A 14,817-nucleotide genomic window follows, 5' to 3' on the forward strand; every position below is an offset into this window, starting at 1 on the left:
TCCCTGGCTTCTGTCACCTACATATGCTGGGATTTTTAAGGTGGTCAGCTGACACAGGTATCTAAAAGTGTTTTATTTGTCTGTCTGTTAGAATAATGTGGTCACAGTATGTCTCTGTGAGAACCTATGCCTAGGGCCAACACTGGCTCTGCTAAGTGTGTTCCTGGTTTAGAGAAGGAATTGTGTTTATTTTCCATACATCAAGGGAAAGCACTGGGTTGACCTAGCCCTCAACAGAGGACAATACAAAAGCAGCAAAATGACAAGAATTAATATACAAATTTCAATAACAACTCTCATTGTAATAGTCTCAATCCCACAATCCAAAGTAACAGACAAGAAGAATGAATTATGAAAAGGGGCCTATAGTTGTGCTTTCTATAAGAAACACAATACTATCAAAAACAGAGAATACCTTAGAATAACAGGCTGGAAGAAAGGTACTCCAAACAATTGGAACTAGGAAATAAGCAGGCACAGCTATTCTAACAGCTGACATACAGACTTCAAATCCAACCTAATCAGAGCCACTCCACAGGGAACAAGAAAACAGACACTGAAATTATAAACATATATAAGTGAAAATTTGGTACTGTCAACTTCAGAAAACACATGGGCTATGGTTGTCAGAGCCCCAAGGTGCTCTGTCTCTAATGTCCTTGAGGTCATCTGTGTTCCCTGTGTAACAGTGCTTGATTAGCTTCCCAATGTCTCTGTCTCATTGTCTAACACTTTTTTTGTTAGCTCCATCACATTTTCTCTGTCAGGAAAGACTGTATATAAGATTCTGTACTTTTGCCGGGTGGTGGTGGTGCACGCCTTTAATCCCAGCACTCGGGAGGCAGAGGCAGGCGGATCTCCGTGAGTTCGAGACCAGCCTGGTCTACAAGAGCTAGTGCCAGGACAGGCTCCAAAAACCACAGAGAAACCCTGTCTGGAAAAACCAAAAAAAAAAAAAGAAAAAAAGATTCTGTACTTTTTAAAAAGCTTCTCTGGCATAAGACATAGTTTGAGCAAGATCTTCTGACTTGTTTTTTTTTTGGTTTTTTTTTTAATTTTCTTTATTTTCTCATCTACTGAACCTTCTTCTTAGAATCCTGTCATCGAAGAGTGACCTGCTAGTCCAGGTCATTTTCCTGGAACCTTTTATTAACAATCATGATATTGTTTACTTTCCCTCCTATGATCCCTTGGGTATGTTTAATCTTCTCTTTAGTTCAAAGTGTTTCTTCTATTATCTTCTGTAGAGTTAGCTTAGTGGCCATAGATCCTTTTAGTCTGTTTTTATTGTTCTTCAATATGATAGATAGTTTATTGAGTGCCATAGTGGGTGGCAGATGCAACCTTTCAGAACTTGGGATAAATCTTTTCCAGGTCTTTTGGCCTTACAGTTTTTTATTGAATAATGTTATCCTGAGTGACCTGCTTCCATGTAAGATGTGGCCATTCTCTCCTCCAGCATCCATGTTCTCTATAGTAGGTGCCCTTGTTTTTGAGTATATGATATGAAGACCCTGTCTATCTGGTGTTCCGTCTGCCTCTTATAGCACAATGGGCATGACCGTCTCCATATGTGAAGATTTTCTTCTATGATTTTGTTATTCATACCTTCTATGCCTGTAACATGAAATTCTTCTTATACAACAATTTCTATATTTATTCTTTCACTGATGTACCAAAACCTCCCATGTTCCATTCCCATCTTCTCTTTAGTTTCGCTGACCTTGATAGAATGATTCAATTTCTGCACATTGTCTCTAAGCTATGACATTTAGCCCTTCACTCTATCTGCTCTGTTGTTGAGGCTTTCCACTGGACCAACTGAGTTTCCATTTCAATCATTATGTCAGTTTCCTTTTTCAGTGACTTTGACTGAGTTCTGTTTCCCAAACTTGTGCTTCTTTTAGTGAGCATCTTGTTTTTCTCTTGGGGAACATTCATGTCTTCATCAAACATAGTTATAATTTTTTTAATTCTTTGGAGAAGTCTCCTAAGTCAATATCATTGGAGGTCATTTTGACGGGATTGATAAATTTTAGAGAAAATGAAACATTGTTTTGAGGGCTTGTGTTTCATGTTTTTTTTCTGTCTTGGGATTTAGCATCTAAAGTTAATTTATTAGTTGGGTCCCTTTCTTTCTTCCTTTCTTCCTTTCTTCCTTGTCACCTTTCCATGGAGGTGTTTACAATGTTTAAGAGAGGACAAAGTCACACAAAACATACACACGCACACACACACGCACACACATACACACACACACACAAACACAGAGAGAGAGAGAGAGAGAGAGAGAGAGAGAGAGAGAGAGAGAGACTCATGCAGAGAAATCACAATTTCTCAACTGCTGAATTCCAAGATTCTGGAATAGATCTTGAGAAGGACCATAAGATCAAGTTATTGACCTGTTTGACTTTTTCCCACTTTGTCTCTTTCCTCCTAAGAGGCTGGAGGAGAGTCCAGGATGGGCACTAGGGAACAGAGAACCTCTACAGCTCATATGGAGCCCCAGGAGGGGTGGGAGACTAGAGTGATGTTTCAGTAGGACTTTTACCTGAACTCAGGTAAAAGTTCAGTAGGATACTGTAACTCAGGATCACAAAGAGGGCAGCAAGACAACACACCTATCTGAGTACCAAAAACAGTTACTGTGCTACAATGAAACCAGGACCTCCCTCCTTCAACATTTACTCTGTTAATACTGATGTGATAAGCAACGGGTCTGTTAAGATATGTCAACAGCTAAAGGTCACTGCATAATAGAATGAAGAACCTAAAAAAATAGCCTTGCTCATGGGTGGGTTCTTCTTCCTCATTCTCAGGCCCATGCTGTGGTTATCCTTCTATTATATCTTCACTATGGTTCCCTCCTGAAGTTATGACCATCAGTATGTGCTCAGCTGGGTACCTTCATGTAGTGTGGAGCTGCGGGCAGGCCTGTTTTTCGTCGTGCCCAGCTCCCACATGGTTAGCTTTACACCCGAAATAACAACACACAAACTGTATTCATATAAACACTGCTTGGGCCATTAGCTCCAGCCTCCTACTGGCCAACTCTCACATCCTTATAAACCCACCTCCATTAATGTGTGTAGCACCACGAGGTGGTCACCCACCAGGAATATTCTAGTGTAAGTCCATCTTGGGCTGGAGCTTCATCCCGTCTGCCCTGGAGAGGAAAGGCATGACGTCTGTCTCACTTCCTCTTCCTCCCAGCATTCTGTTCTGTTTACTCCACCCACCTATGTTCTAACCTATCAAGCCAAGCAGTTTCTTTATTAGTTAACCAATGAAAGCAACAGATTGATATATGACACTCTCACATCACTTTCAGTCTCTAGGGTACTTTGAGTTACTGTCACTCTCCTGCTGAGTACCCAGCTTGGAAGGGAGATTTCTTTTTGTTTGCTGAGTCACCTCCTTGCTTCTCCTTTCCCCTACCTTGTTAAGTGTTTTATCTCCTCTTTATAATTTTGGACTATGGCTTCTTCTTTGGTATTGTGGCTGTGAGGGTTTGTAGGGAAGAAAGAGAAGGTGGAAATGATGTTAGAATATTATAATCTCAAAAATGAAGGAAATGATTTCTAAAATTAAAATAAAAGAAAAAATTTCATTGTGATGAATCTATTTGACCATGGGAAATTTTAAAAAGAACATTTATGAATCTGAGCTTTCTTTAAAAGCCATTCCATGAATTTACCTATGCCTTCTGCTACGGCTCATTTTGTAAGTTTGTCCATACTTATTTTTGTTTCGTTATTTAAGTGTTTTATGATTTTCCATATGATATTTCTTTGAACCACTGGTGTGTAAGTCTGCATTGTTTTCGCTGGTGTGATTTAACTATTGCATAATTGATAACATGTGTCAAAACATCACTTGTACTCCATTAATGCATATATTTTTAAAAGGCTTATTTTTAAATCATGTGTATTTGTGTGTGTGTCTGTGTGTGAATGTGTTTAAAGCTGCAGTGCTCACTGAATCTAGAACAAAATGTTGGATTCCCAAAGCTATAGATGCAGGTAGCTTTGAGCTGCTGGACATGGGTGCTGAGGGCCCAATTCAAGTCCTCTGAAAGAGGATCCTCTGTTTACAGACACTAAGCTGTATCCAGCCCCTAATATGTGTAATTTCTAACTTTCTGTGAAAGAAAAAATTAACAAGCCTATTCCTTAATTTCCCTATCCTTTTGGCCTTTGTGATTTAACACTTGTTGATTTCTGGCTACATTTCACCTTGTTCATCAGAGCTACTCTGGTTACCCTAATATTTACAAAGTGATTGAAGATTCTGTACCCTAGCAAATGGCTTATCACAAAGAATGTTCCAGGCTTGCTTTAGCAGGATGTGCACTCTCTGCTATTGAGCAAAACATAGTTGGACACAGTAAACCTTGTCTCTGTATACCAGGTCATGACTTCATGAGTTCTAACATTTTTTTCCAAGATTACAAGGTTTGTTATTTTATTTCCTCGCTCCCTTTCATCCAAAGGCTTGCTAGCCACTGTCTTTACCACAGAAGGCGTGTCTCATTGCTAAAACTGAATTAACCCCCTTTTCCTCTGTGTGTGTGTATGTACATGCAGGTACATGTTTGCACACATGTGGAGCCCAAAGGACAACACTGCATGTCTTCCCCAGTCTCTCTCTACTCTGTTTTTGAGACAGGGCCTCTAATTTAACTAAGAATTTATGAACTGATTGGACTGGGCTGTCTTCAACCCCCTCCCAGCATAAGGGTGACAAGCATGTGCTACCAGGACTGATTATTGATGGGTGTTGGGGAGCCAAACTCAGGTCCTTGTAATTGCTTGGCAAGCACTTTTTCAACTGAAACATCTTCCCCTACTCTGTTCCTCTCTCCATCAGTCCCCCAGGAACCATCCGGAGCATGTAGGATTGGAGTTTGCCACCAGGGAGGGCTTGCAATGCAGTTCCCAAAAATGCCATCTTGATGCCCTGATACCACCATTCCCACCTGGGTCTGCCTGACACTGACATCCTAAAAGTAAGAAAAGAGGCGCAGCTGATGTACCCACTGACATCGAGATTGTTCATTGCTCAGTTGTCCACTCATCAGATTTATACTAGTGCCACTGGAGCACATGCTTCTAAAACTCTTTACTGGCTCTGATCACAGATTGGTAAGCAAACACTCAGTCTTTGGAATCTAACTCGTGGGCAGAGATGTGGTCGTGTGCATCCCTGCAATGTGCACCTACACACACACTCATGAATCAGCACACATTCTTGTCAGTGTGCTGACCCTATGCTTTCCTGACCATTTCTGATAATGTCTTTCTTCACCAAAGATCTCATTAATAGGCCCGATTCCAGTTCTCCAGATGGATTCTGAATCAAACAGAATGAGTTTAACCAACAAGCCTTGGGTGATGATGCCCTGGTAATCAGTTCTACAAAAGTAGATTAAAGTGTGGGCAAGTTGATGGTGAAACTAGGTTGGCAGCCAACCCCAAGCTCTGAAATACCTATGGGCAGGATGATGTTGCAATAGACTGAGCTCTTGTTGTTTTATCTGACATGTGGTGGTATTTGAAAATCTGCTCAAATCCAGTGCACACAAATAGTCATGCAAGTGTTACTGAGCTCTTGGAATTGTTGGAACTTCAGTAAACATAGACTAAAGAAACATTATGAGGTCAAGAATGTGCCTCGATAGTAAAATGGACATGAATTTTCTTCCCTTCCCATACATTTTGAGTGGTGAGATCACAAGACTCTTTAGCATAAACTTGACAAAGAATACGTATGTATGTAATGTTTATTATTATTATTAATAATAATAATACTGCTTACAACATAGTATAAATTTCCCCTTTCTCCCTCACTATCTTTGAAATGACAGTCTGTCTTCATCAAGTTTGTCATGTCCTCTCTCTCTTATGTACCTCTGATCCCTTCTAAATCCCAACCCCCACTAGCCTGGTCTCCATCCTTCCCTTTACCCTCATCCAGAGCTGGCTCAACGGGACAAGAAACTCATGGTGTAGTTTGGTGGGATAGTAGCAAAGCCTACAAGTAGAGGTGACACATCAATATCCTGGGGTGCCTGTGGGGATCTGAAGCAGAAATTCTGCAGGATGTTTGTGAGGAAGAGAAAAAGCTCCATTCTAGCCAGTCCTTCTCCGAAGCAGTACCGTTTACCTAAAGAGAAGAGAGAGGGAGGGTGAAGCCAGTTCTTGATGTCATCCTTATAGCAAATCCCTGATTGTATTCTCTGTGGGAGGAAGGGCTGAGACCTTTAAAGAAGGCTTTAATCTCTGAGCCTCAGTTTCCTCTGTACTTGTGAGTTGATCCTCACCAGGCTGTAACAATGAGAAATGTGGAGTCCCTTCTCTACAGAGGCGTTCTCCAGTAGGGATGCCATGTAGCAACATCTGTCCTTCCTTTCCTTCCTTCCTTCCTTCCTTCCTCCCACATCCTTTCCTTCCTCCCACATCCTTTCCTTCCTTCCTTCCTTCCTTCCTTCCTCTCTTTCTTCTTTTTTTATAGATTTTTGGAAATATGATTTCTCTGTGTAACTGCCCTGGTTGTTCAACAACTCCCTCTGTAGACCAGGCTACCCTTGAACTCACTAAGATCCTCCAGTCTCTGCCTCCAAAGTGCTGAGATTAAAGATGAGTGCTAACACGGGCAGCTGCCACATCTTGGTACAAACTGGTTGTGTGACCCGAGAGAGATCACTGACTTAGTTTGAGACTTTATTTCTTTGAATCTATCTCTACGGTTGATAATCACTTCTCCAGGGTTCAGCTACATAGGGCTTGGGAAGTATGGGAGTTGCAGCTGACTGGCTGGGGGTTTGATCCAAGAGAATCTTCCAAGATGGAGAGATACAGATGAGTTATCTCTGTTGGTGTGAGCAGTGGCCTAGCACTAGACCTCTTACCTATGGAAAAGGGTACAAATGCATCACTTTTTTTAAACTGCCCCTTGTCATCCAGGAAGTGATTTGGGTTGAAGTCTTTGGGGTTGGAGAAGAACTTGGGGTCCTTCAGCACAGAGCCCAGCATAGGAAATACTTCAGTGCCCTGTTGAAGAGGAAGTTTTGGTTGATAAGATAGATTTGGCTGAGTGTCCTGTTGGCCCATAGGGGTGAGATAAAAATAATATATGTGAATTAAGGGGGCTTTGAGGGAGGGGCTTTGAGGGATATGAGGTTATCATCCTGAATACACGAGATATAGGGTTCATGTTATAGGACACAGGATGAATGGGTGACATGGGGTCTGTATTCTGTGGTGGGAGGTTGAGGGATATGTGCTTCATGTCTCTCAAGTCAAGAACTGAAGGGTATTGGATTTATGTACCCCTAAACAGGACACATGGCAGAAATGTATCTATCTATGACTGGAGTTCTAGGTAAATTGAGTTTATGTCTTGAGACTTGATGATTGAGAGGCATGGGGTTAAAACTTCTCGGTCAGAAATTCTGAGGGGGAACCCAAGATATAGGAGATTCTATGTAGGAGGCTGGAGGGATATAGTAGCAAACAAAGCCTGTTACTGAGAAAGTGAGAGAGGGCTGGGTGGTTTCTAATGAGGAAGAGGGCCTGCAGGGCCATGAAGAAGGCTGGAGATTACTATAGGCTAGGTGAGTCAGCACCTTGGGGATGATGAAGTCACGGAATTTGGTGTCCTTGGTGACCCTGCGAGCCAGGCCCATGGGGATCATGTCTCCAAATCTCTGTATCTCATGGATGACAGCCTCTGTGTAGGGCATCTTCAAGTGGTCCTCATATTTGGGCTGCCGGTTCTTGCCAATCACCCTGTCAATCTCCTCTTGGACTTTGGCTGAGAAGAAAAGGCATATGTTTAGGATCCAAGAACGTTATCCTAAGAATGATAATACAAAAGTGTAGAACTGGATGGAGGCCATTAAGCAGTGTATGACATTGTCAATTATTTTCAGTACATGCGAGTCATAGGCATTGTTGGAGAAGGTTCATGTTAACTGGGTCATACCAGAATTATGTGAGAATTGTGAGGAAGGAGATTTAGTCAGGGTCTTGGGAACAGGGAAGTGAGTCCTTTGAGGTTCAGTTGAGCAACACACCAATTGATTCAACAACTAGAGGCTGGTTCCCACCAGCTCTCTCTCTCTGTCTCTGCAGAGAAAGGAGTAGCTAAGAGTCCATTTTCTTCAGAGAGGTTGGGGATGATCAGAGAAGCCTGTTTATGATCTCCAACATCACTCCCCTTGCAGCCTTACCCTGTACATCTGGGTGCTTCATGAGCAACAGAAAGCCATACCGAAGGGTAGTGCTGACAGTCTCTGTACCAGCAAAGAAGAGGTTCAGTGTCGTCAACACTAAGTTCTTCATGTAGAACTCTGTATTTGGGTTCTTCTTCTCCTGCAGGGAGAGAAGTATTCAAGTCCAACCCACTCTATATGCTCTTCGTGCCCTTCTGTTTTATTCCCTTTCTCTGCCCTAATTCACTTCTTTTTGACCCAGACCTAAGGTGAGAAGAGGATTATGGCTATGACAGCTTTTCTTCAGGTTCTACACCTTTGGAAGTGATCCGGTTCCCTAATCCCATTTTCATCTGTCAGTGAGGATTTAGTCAATTGTCTGAACTTTAATGACAAATTTAATTGTCAGTTTTTATTTAATGTGTTTACCAAGGGTGTTGGGTTCCCTGAAACTGTAGTTACACATAACTGTGAACGATCATGTAGGTTCTGGGAATTGAATCCAGATCCTCTGGAAAAGCAGCCAGTGCTCACAACTACTGATCCACCTCTCCAGCCCTCAGACAATGAGTTTTAGGCAACATGATCCTATTTCTTAACTATAATCTTTAATATTATCTTTAAAAAATCCAACCCTCAGCCCTTTGTACTTCAGAGTATGTGAAATTTCATCTTGGCCAAGCACCACACAATGGTAATCCCAGCCTCCAGATAGCAGATCTAGGATGACTGCCACAGGTTTGAGGCTAGTCTGGCCTCCATAGCAAGTTTCAGGTCAGTCAGGTCTACATTAGCAAGATTCTGTCTCAAAACCAACAATGACAAAATCTTCATATCTGTTAGGCTTCACAGATGTAAATGACTATGAGGACAGGCAAGGCAAATGGTGTGTTAGCTGAAAGCACCAGCCCGAGTCAGTGAGGTAGGATGCATGGCCTTCTTGCTGTGGTATCAGGCAGGTCCCCTATTTTCACATGGCTGCAGCCTCCTCATTTGTAGAATGGGAGGTGAAACACAACCTTTTTCAAGAGTTGTGGGTAATAAATACGTGAATAAAACCAAGCTTTTAAAACAGTGCCTGGAACATGGCAGCCTTGTACACTGGCTGCTCTCTCAGCCTGTACACCCTCCTGAGAACAAGGGATAGTGGATAGAACAGTGATGTTGAATGAGGATTATAGCAAGGGGACTGATGAGTTGTCCTTTGTTAACTCCCTCCTACCTGTCCCTGATTTCATCCTACTTGGCTGTGTACCTCCCATCACACTCCCTGGCTTCTGGGTTTACCTCCTGCATACGGATGAGGAAGGAGTCAATGAAATCCCTTGGGGAATTGGGGTCCAGGGTGCTCTGGTTCTGTTCCACCTTCTTGGTTATGAAGTCCTCCAGCCCCTTCAGTTCCTTAAAGGCCTGTTGCTGTGGCCCTGGCAGGTATTTCATCACTGAAGAGAACATCTCGTAGAGCTGGTGGTGGGAAAGGGATGAGAAGCCAAGGGAGCTGTCACTAGACAAAATCCAATAGATGTTACATCTGTCTTAGGATGACAGATGTTCACATCACCTATCCAGGAGTTTAGAGATCCACGTGGGGCCATGTGGCAACAGACTTCTTATAGATTAAGTGTGAGGGCTATTGCTCAAGGTTTTAAGTGAGATGGATTTGGGAACACATGCAGGTTTGGGGTGTTCAAGCGAGATTGGAGTGGGAAGTATCCAGTTGTTGGGTAGGAGTTACCCATGTAGATGTTGAGGTGGTTGGATAGCAGTTACCTATGTAGATGTCTAGGAGGTTGGGTAGGAGTTACCTATGTAGATGCTTAGGAAGTTGGATAGCAGTTACCTATGCATATGTTTAGGAGGTTGGGTAGGAGTTACCCATGTAGATGTTGAGGTGGTTGGATAGCAGTTACCTATGTAGATGTTTAGGAGGTTGGGTAGGAGTTACCTATGCAGATGTTTAGGAGGTTGGGTAGGAGTTTCCTATGCAGATGTTTAGGAGGTTGGGTAGGAGTTACCTATGCAGATGTTTAGGAGGTTGGGTAGGAGTTACCTATGCAGATGTTCAGGAGGTTGGGTAGGAGTTACCTATGCAGATGTTTAGGAGGTTGGGTAGGAGTTACCTATGTAGATGTTTAGGAGATTGGGTAGGAGTTAACTATGTAGATGTTTAGGAGTTTGGTGACTTCAGCTGGGGAGAGCTCTTCATACACTAATGGGGTTTGGATTGGTGAGTTCTAACAGGCTTTCCAACATTCAATGAGTGCTGGATAGTCACAATAGATAAATCACGCAATCAACCTAAGTGTCCAAAAGCATGTAGGAAATGAAGAAGGAACGTGTGATCCATATACACAACTAAATTATTCTTCAGCCATTAAAAACAAAGTTATAACATTTTCAGCAAAGTATGTCCACCTGGAGATAACTGTATTAAGCAAATTTAAGCAGTCTTAGAGAAATAACTCATGTATTTTTTTTCATTTGTGGTAGACATATGTTAAATCATGTGTGCACATATCTATGTATATATGTGTACATGTGTATCACTTGGAAGTAAAAAAATCTGTCTGAGAGGACAACGAGAACTAAAGGAGAATGAGGTATGAGAAAAGGGAAAGTAGGGGTCATGGGGGTGATTGGCTCAATATACAATATATGTTTGTCCAAAAAATATTAAAAAATAGGTATTTAAAAATAGTGCTGATATTCACATGTTCACCTGCCTTGCTATTCAAACTGCTGCACAGAGGACCCCACTTAGATGTGTGAGTGAGCTGTGCTGGAGGACCTTAACTGGGATGTTTGAGGGACAGTCTGCAGAAATTTTGCTTAGAGATGCAGAAGTTTATGTATTTCCATGGCTGAGTAAAAAGCCCTCATCTACATAGTTCAATGAACTTGCTCCATATATTTTGCCTATGGCACATGATTTGAGTGACCTGAATTATTTTGCAGCACCAGGCACTTGGAAACTGAAGGGAGCTGGAGTATTCAGCATGAATTCCTGTAGCAACCTTGGTTAGAGAATAAAATATAATATCATGGTAATGTTCACCATGCTGAGGCAGATTTCACTCACTCTCTCTCTCTCTCCCTCCTTCCCTCCCCCCTCTATTCCTTCTTCCCTTCCCTCTCTCTATCTTTCTCTCTCTCTCTCTTCCTTTCTTCCTCTCCTTTTTCCTCTCTCTATCCTTCCCTCCCTTCTTCCCTCCTTCTCTCCCTCCCTCTCTCTCTTCCTGTCTGTGTGTGCATGTCTGCTTGTACTGCTGGTTCTGATTTCAGGAGCAGCTATAGAGACTGTATATTGACATTGGTTCAGGCACAATTGCCAGGCTACTTTGAAGGTACCTATTGGAAAGAGGTTGGCAGTTTTGGAGTGAGCTGGTAGCTGTGGTCTGGGGATGGTAGGACAAGGTGAAACAGATTACCTGCCCAGTGGAGGTAGCTGTGAATTGGAAGCTTGCCAGCATCATCCTCAGCAGTGACAGAAACTCTTTATCCTCATAGTCAAAGCGGTCCCCGAAAACAATAGAGCTAATGACATTGGACACTGTTCTGCTCAGGTAGAATGTAGGGTCAATGAGAGCACCTGTAGGTAAGGAGGAGGACAGAGAGCGAGACCTTGGAGCTTAAAAAAGGCTTTCATGATGGATAGCATCAGATACTTTGTATCAGATAATTCAAAATGAGCACTTGCTGCAGTGTGGAGTCCTTCAACTCCACCAAAACCCAGTAACCAGGTCCCACAGCAGGACCAGTACTCTCTTCCCTAGCCTAGTTCTCATCCTGAATGTTGGTGTTATTTTTCCTAGGTTGTCTTCCCCTTCGTTGGTCCTGAGAACTTGCAGAGCTCTGCTTACCATTTGTCTTCCTGAATGCCTCCAGGAGAAAGCCCGCCTCCTCTTGGATGCGCTCTTCAATGCCACGCTTGCCCATACCAAAGTCCCTCAATGTGGCAATGGAGAAGCGCCTTAGCTGCTTGGCACACTCCCCATTGCTGAAAACCACGCCTGAGAAGGAGAATGAGGGGCAAGGAGAGGTCAGAGAAGAGGGATGTGACTGAATACTGACCACCCTTGCTGTTACCCAAGAGCAAGTTAGAGAATAAAATAAAGAGGAAGACAGAAGGAGGATAGATGTCAGAGGCACAGAGGCGGAGGGACAGGGCACAGGTGAGAGAAGGGAGATTGGAGAGATCTGGATGTGAATACAGTTGTGAAAGAATTATAATTGAGAGGGAATAATTATAATAAGAGAGGGAAATAGGGAGAGAAGACAAAGAGAGTCTGGGAAGAAACAAGATTTCTGCCATGATATTAGGCTTGGAAATAGATTTCAGTGATGCTCTGACAGTGGAAGAAGAAATCAAAAGAAAGGAAGAGAGACAGCATCCCGGGCAATCACAGAAACTATGAATAATGGGATAGGGTCGGGGAAATCTCCGGAGCATGTTAGAAGCAGAAGATTCAGATAGAAAATTCCAAGATGCAAAACAAGGCATGGGTGGTGTGTGTGTGGTGAGGGAGGGGGTCAGGAGACAGAGGCAGAAAAAGACAGAAAGATTAGGAAGCAATGGGTCCAATACCCAACACAGAAGGAGGCAGTGATGTGGATGGAAGAGTCAGGGAGAAGGCAAGTTACTGAAACCTTCCTATTGTTCCCTGCCACATTCCCCTGTATCTTGTCCCCCTCACCATGGCCTTTGAACAGCCAGTCAAAGGTGGCCTGCTCGCCACGCCCACTGAATTCCTCAGCTTGATCCAGCAGAGCCTCCTTGACTGCTTCCTGTCCACATAGTACCACAATTCGGCGAGGCCCTAGGTGGATGGTGAAAACGGGACCATAGCGCTCACTGAACTGATGGAGGAGGATGAGCAAAGTTAGAGGAACAGGTCAGACCTTGATGACATGTTTGGGATTGATTTCTCTGGAGTTCTAACGGCTCTCAGATGGGTTGCCCCAAGATGTGGTCTCACATGCCTAGGAGTTGGTTGCTGGCTCTTCACAATTCCTCCAGCCTAAAATTACACCCCCTAGGGTCAATACCCTACTACAAAGTCTCTATCAAATCTGGCATCCCTCTGTGCCCCATTCTACCCTTCACCCTGCCCAGTGGCACCTTCATGAGGGAGTTGTACATCTGCTCTGTGTTCAGCTGAAGGTAGTTCCCAATGAAGGGCAGTGGGGTGGGTCCTGGAGGCAGCTTCCCTGAAAATTTCTTCTGCTTCCAGACAGACATGAAGACCAGAACGATGAGGAAGGCCAGTACAGTCACCAGGAGCAGTCCAGAGACCAGCATGGTGGCAATGAGGGTGACAGACAGATGGTGATGGCTGAATTGGTTTGCTTTTATACATCCTGAGGTGGAAGGGTGTCCTTTGGCCTTGATTATGCAACTGTTTTATTTCACCTTCCAGACTACCACCCCCTATCATGCAACTAGCTTGAGACACAGCCAAAAATTGAGGAGGAGGAGGCCGCATGACGGAGTGGACTGATTTGTGACATCTGAGGATGAAGTACTCCAGGGCTATGTGTTACAGAGGAAAGGGACAGTAGACAGAAGTCAGAACTGAATCCTTCATGACATTTGTATTAGAGACCCTTCTGAGCTCTGGGTGTGGGTTCTCCCGGGAAGGAACCAAAATGATGTGATATTAGGGTCTCATTGGTTTGAAATGGGACAAATGGCTATAAGTTTGGAAGTTCATTTTCTTTCTAGTTTGAGACAAATTCTCTCTATATAGTCCTGATTGGCCTCAAGCTCAATATGTCGGTAATAGAAATCTACCTGTCCCTGCCTCCTGAGTGCTGGGATTATAGGCCAACATCACTACCCCTAACTCCTGAGCCTTTCAATGCAGAGGGTCCTGGATTTACGGAAGGGGAGATTTCAGGACTGTAGGTTTTGGATCTTGAAGCAAGACTGTGGATGAGGAGTACCTGGTAGAAACACATGGAAATTCCAAGAGGATCTTGGAGTAAATATCTGTACCCAGGCAGGGTATACTTTGGTTTTGGCCCTAGACTATATTTGATACTCAGAACCATTAAGGAAGTTCCTAAGGCTAGAATAGGAATGTAGGAACTAGAAAAGTTGGGGAAGACCAGAGTCCTATTTCAAAGGAACTTTGCTCAGTACTAGAGAAAATATCTGAGGATCATGATCATCAAAGGGTCTGTCATTGAAGAATGATGATAACAACCACCAATACATTAGAGAAGTTCTAATTTACAAAAGTACCCCCATTCCTTTCCAGATCCTTAGGAAAGGCTACCAGGTTCACTGGCTCATGGCTGTTGTAATTTACAAAAGTTCCCTGTTCTATATATGGATGCACTGAGAATAGGACACAGAGCGTGGCATGGGGACAACATACATGAAAAGTCTGTAAGCCAAAGCCATCAAAATCTTCCTGAGCCTACATTTTCAGCTTTCTCTTTCTAGACTTCTTTTCCCGGCCAGTGGCAGGAGAACATGGAGCAGGTCAACATTGGGATGTGTGGTAAGCAAACTGATGCCTGCACTACCTAGGGATGTTAAGAGCAGGAAGTGAGATTGAGGGAGGGGCTTAGGTAATCATCCAGCATGGGAAACAAAA

At 43.3% G+C, this 14,817-nt stretch overlaps 1 protein-coding gene across 1 annotated transcript; it reads right to left on the reverse strand.

Annotated features, from left to right (window-relative positions):
* Nucleotides 1–5,764: 5,764 nt before the first annotated feature.
* On the reverse strand, nt 5,765–13,526 carry LOC121449318 (cytochrome P450 2A3-like). The gene is made up of 9 exons (XM_041653637.1): nt 13,335–13,526; nt 12,910–13,072; nt 12,076–12,225; nt 11,644–11,804; nt 9,503–9,679; nt 8,234–8,375; nt 7,628–7,815; nt 6,911–7,052; nt 5,765–6,165 (listed from the first exon to the last, which is right to left on the reverse strand). Exons 1-9 carry the CDS (start codon nt 13,512–13,514, stop codon nt 5,984–5,986), a joined length of 1,485 nt encoding a protein of 494 aa, XP_041509571.1. The 5' UTR covers nt 13,515–13,526; the 3' UTR covers nt 5,765–5,983.
* Between the last annotated feature and the right edge of the window lie 1,291 nt (nt 13,527–14,817).

This window comes from Microtus oregoni, unplaced genomic scaffold (genome assembly GCF_018167655.1).
Source record: "Microtus oregoni isolate MIOR12 unplaced genomic scaffold, Mior012 000006F_ref0000085, whole genome shotgun sequence".
NCBI classification, from domain to species: Eukaryota; Metazoa; Chordata; class Mammalia; order Rodentia; family Cricetidae; genus Microtus; species Microtus oregoni.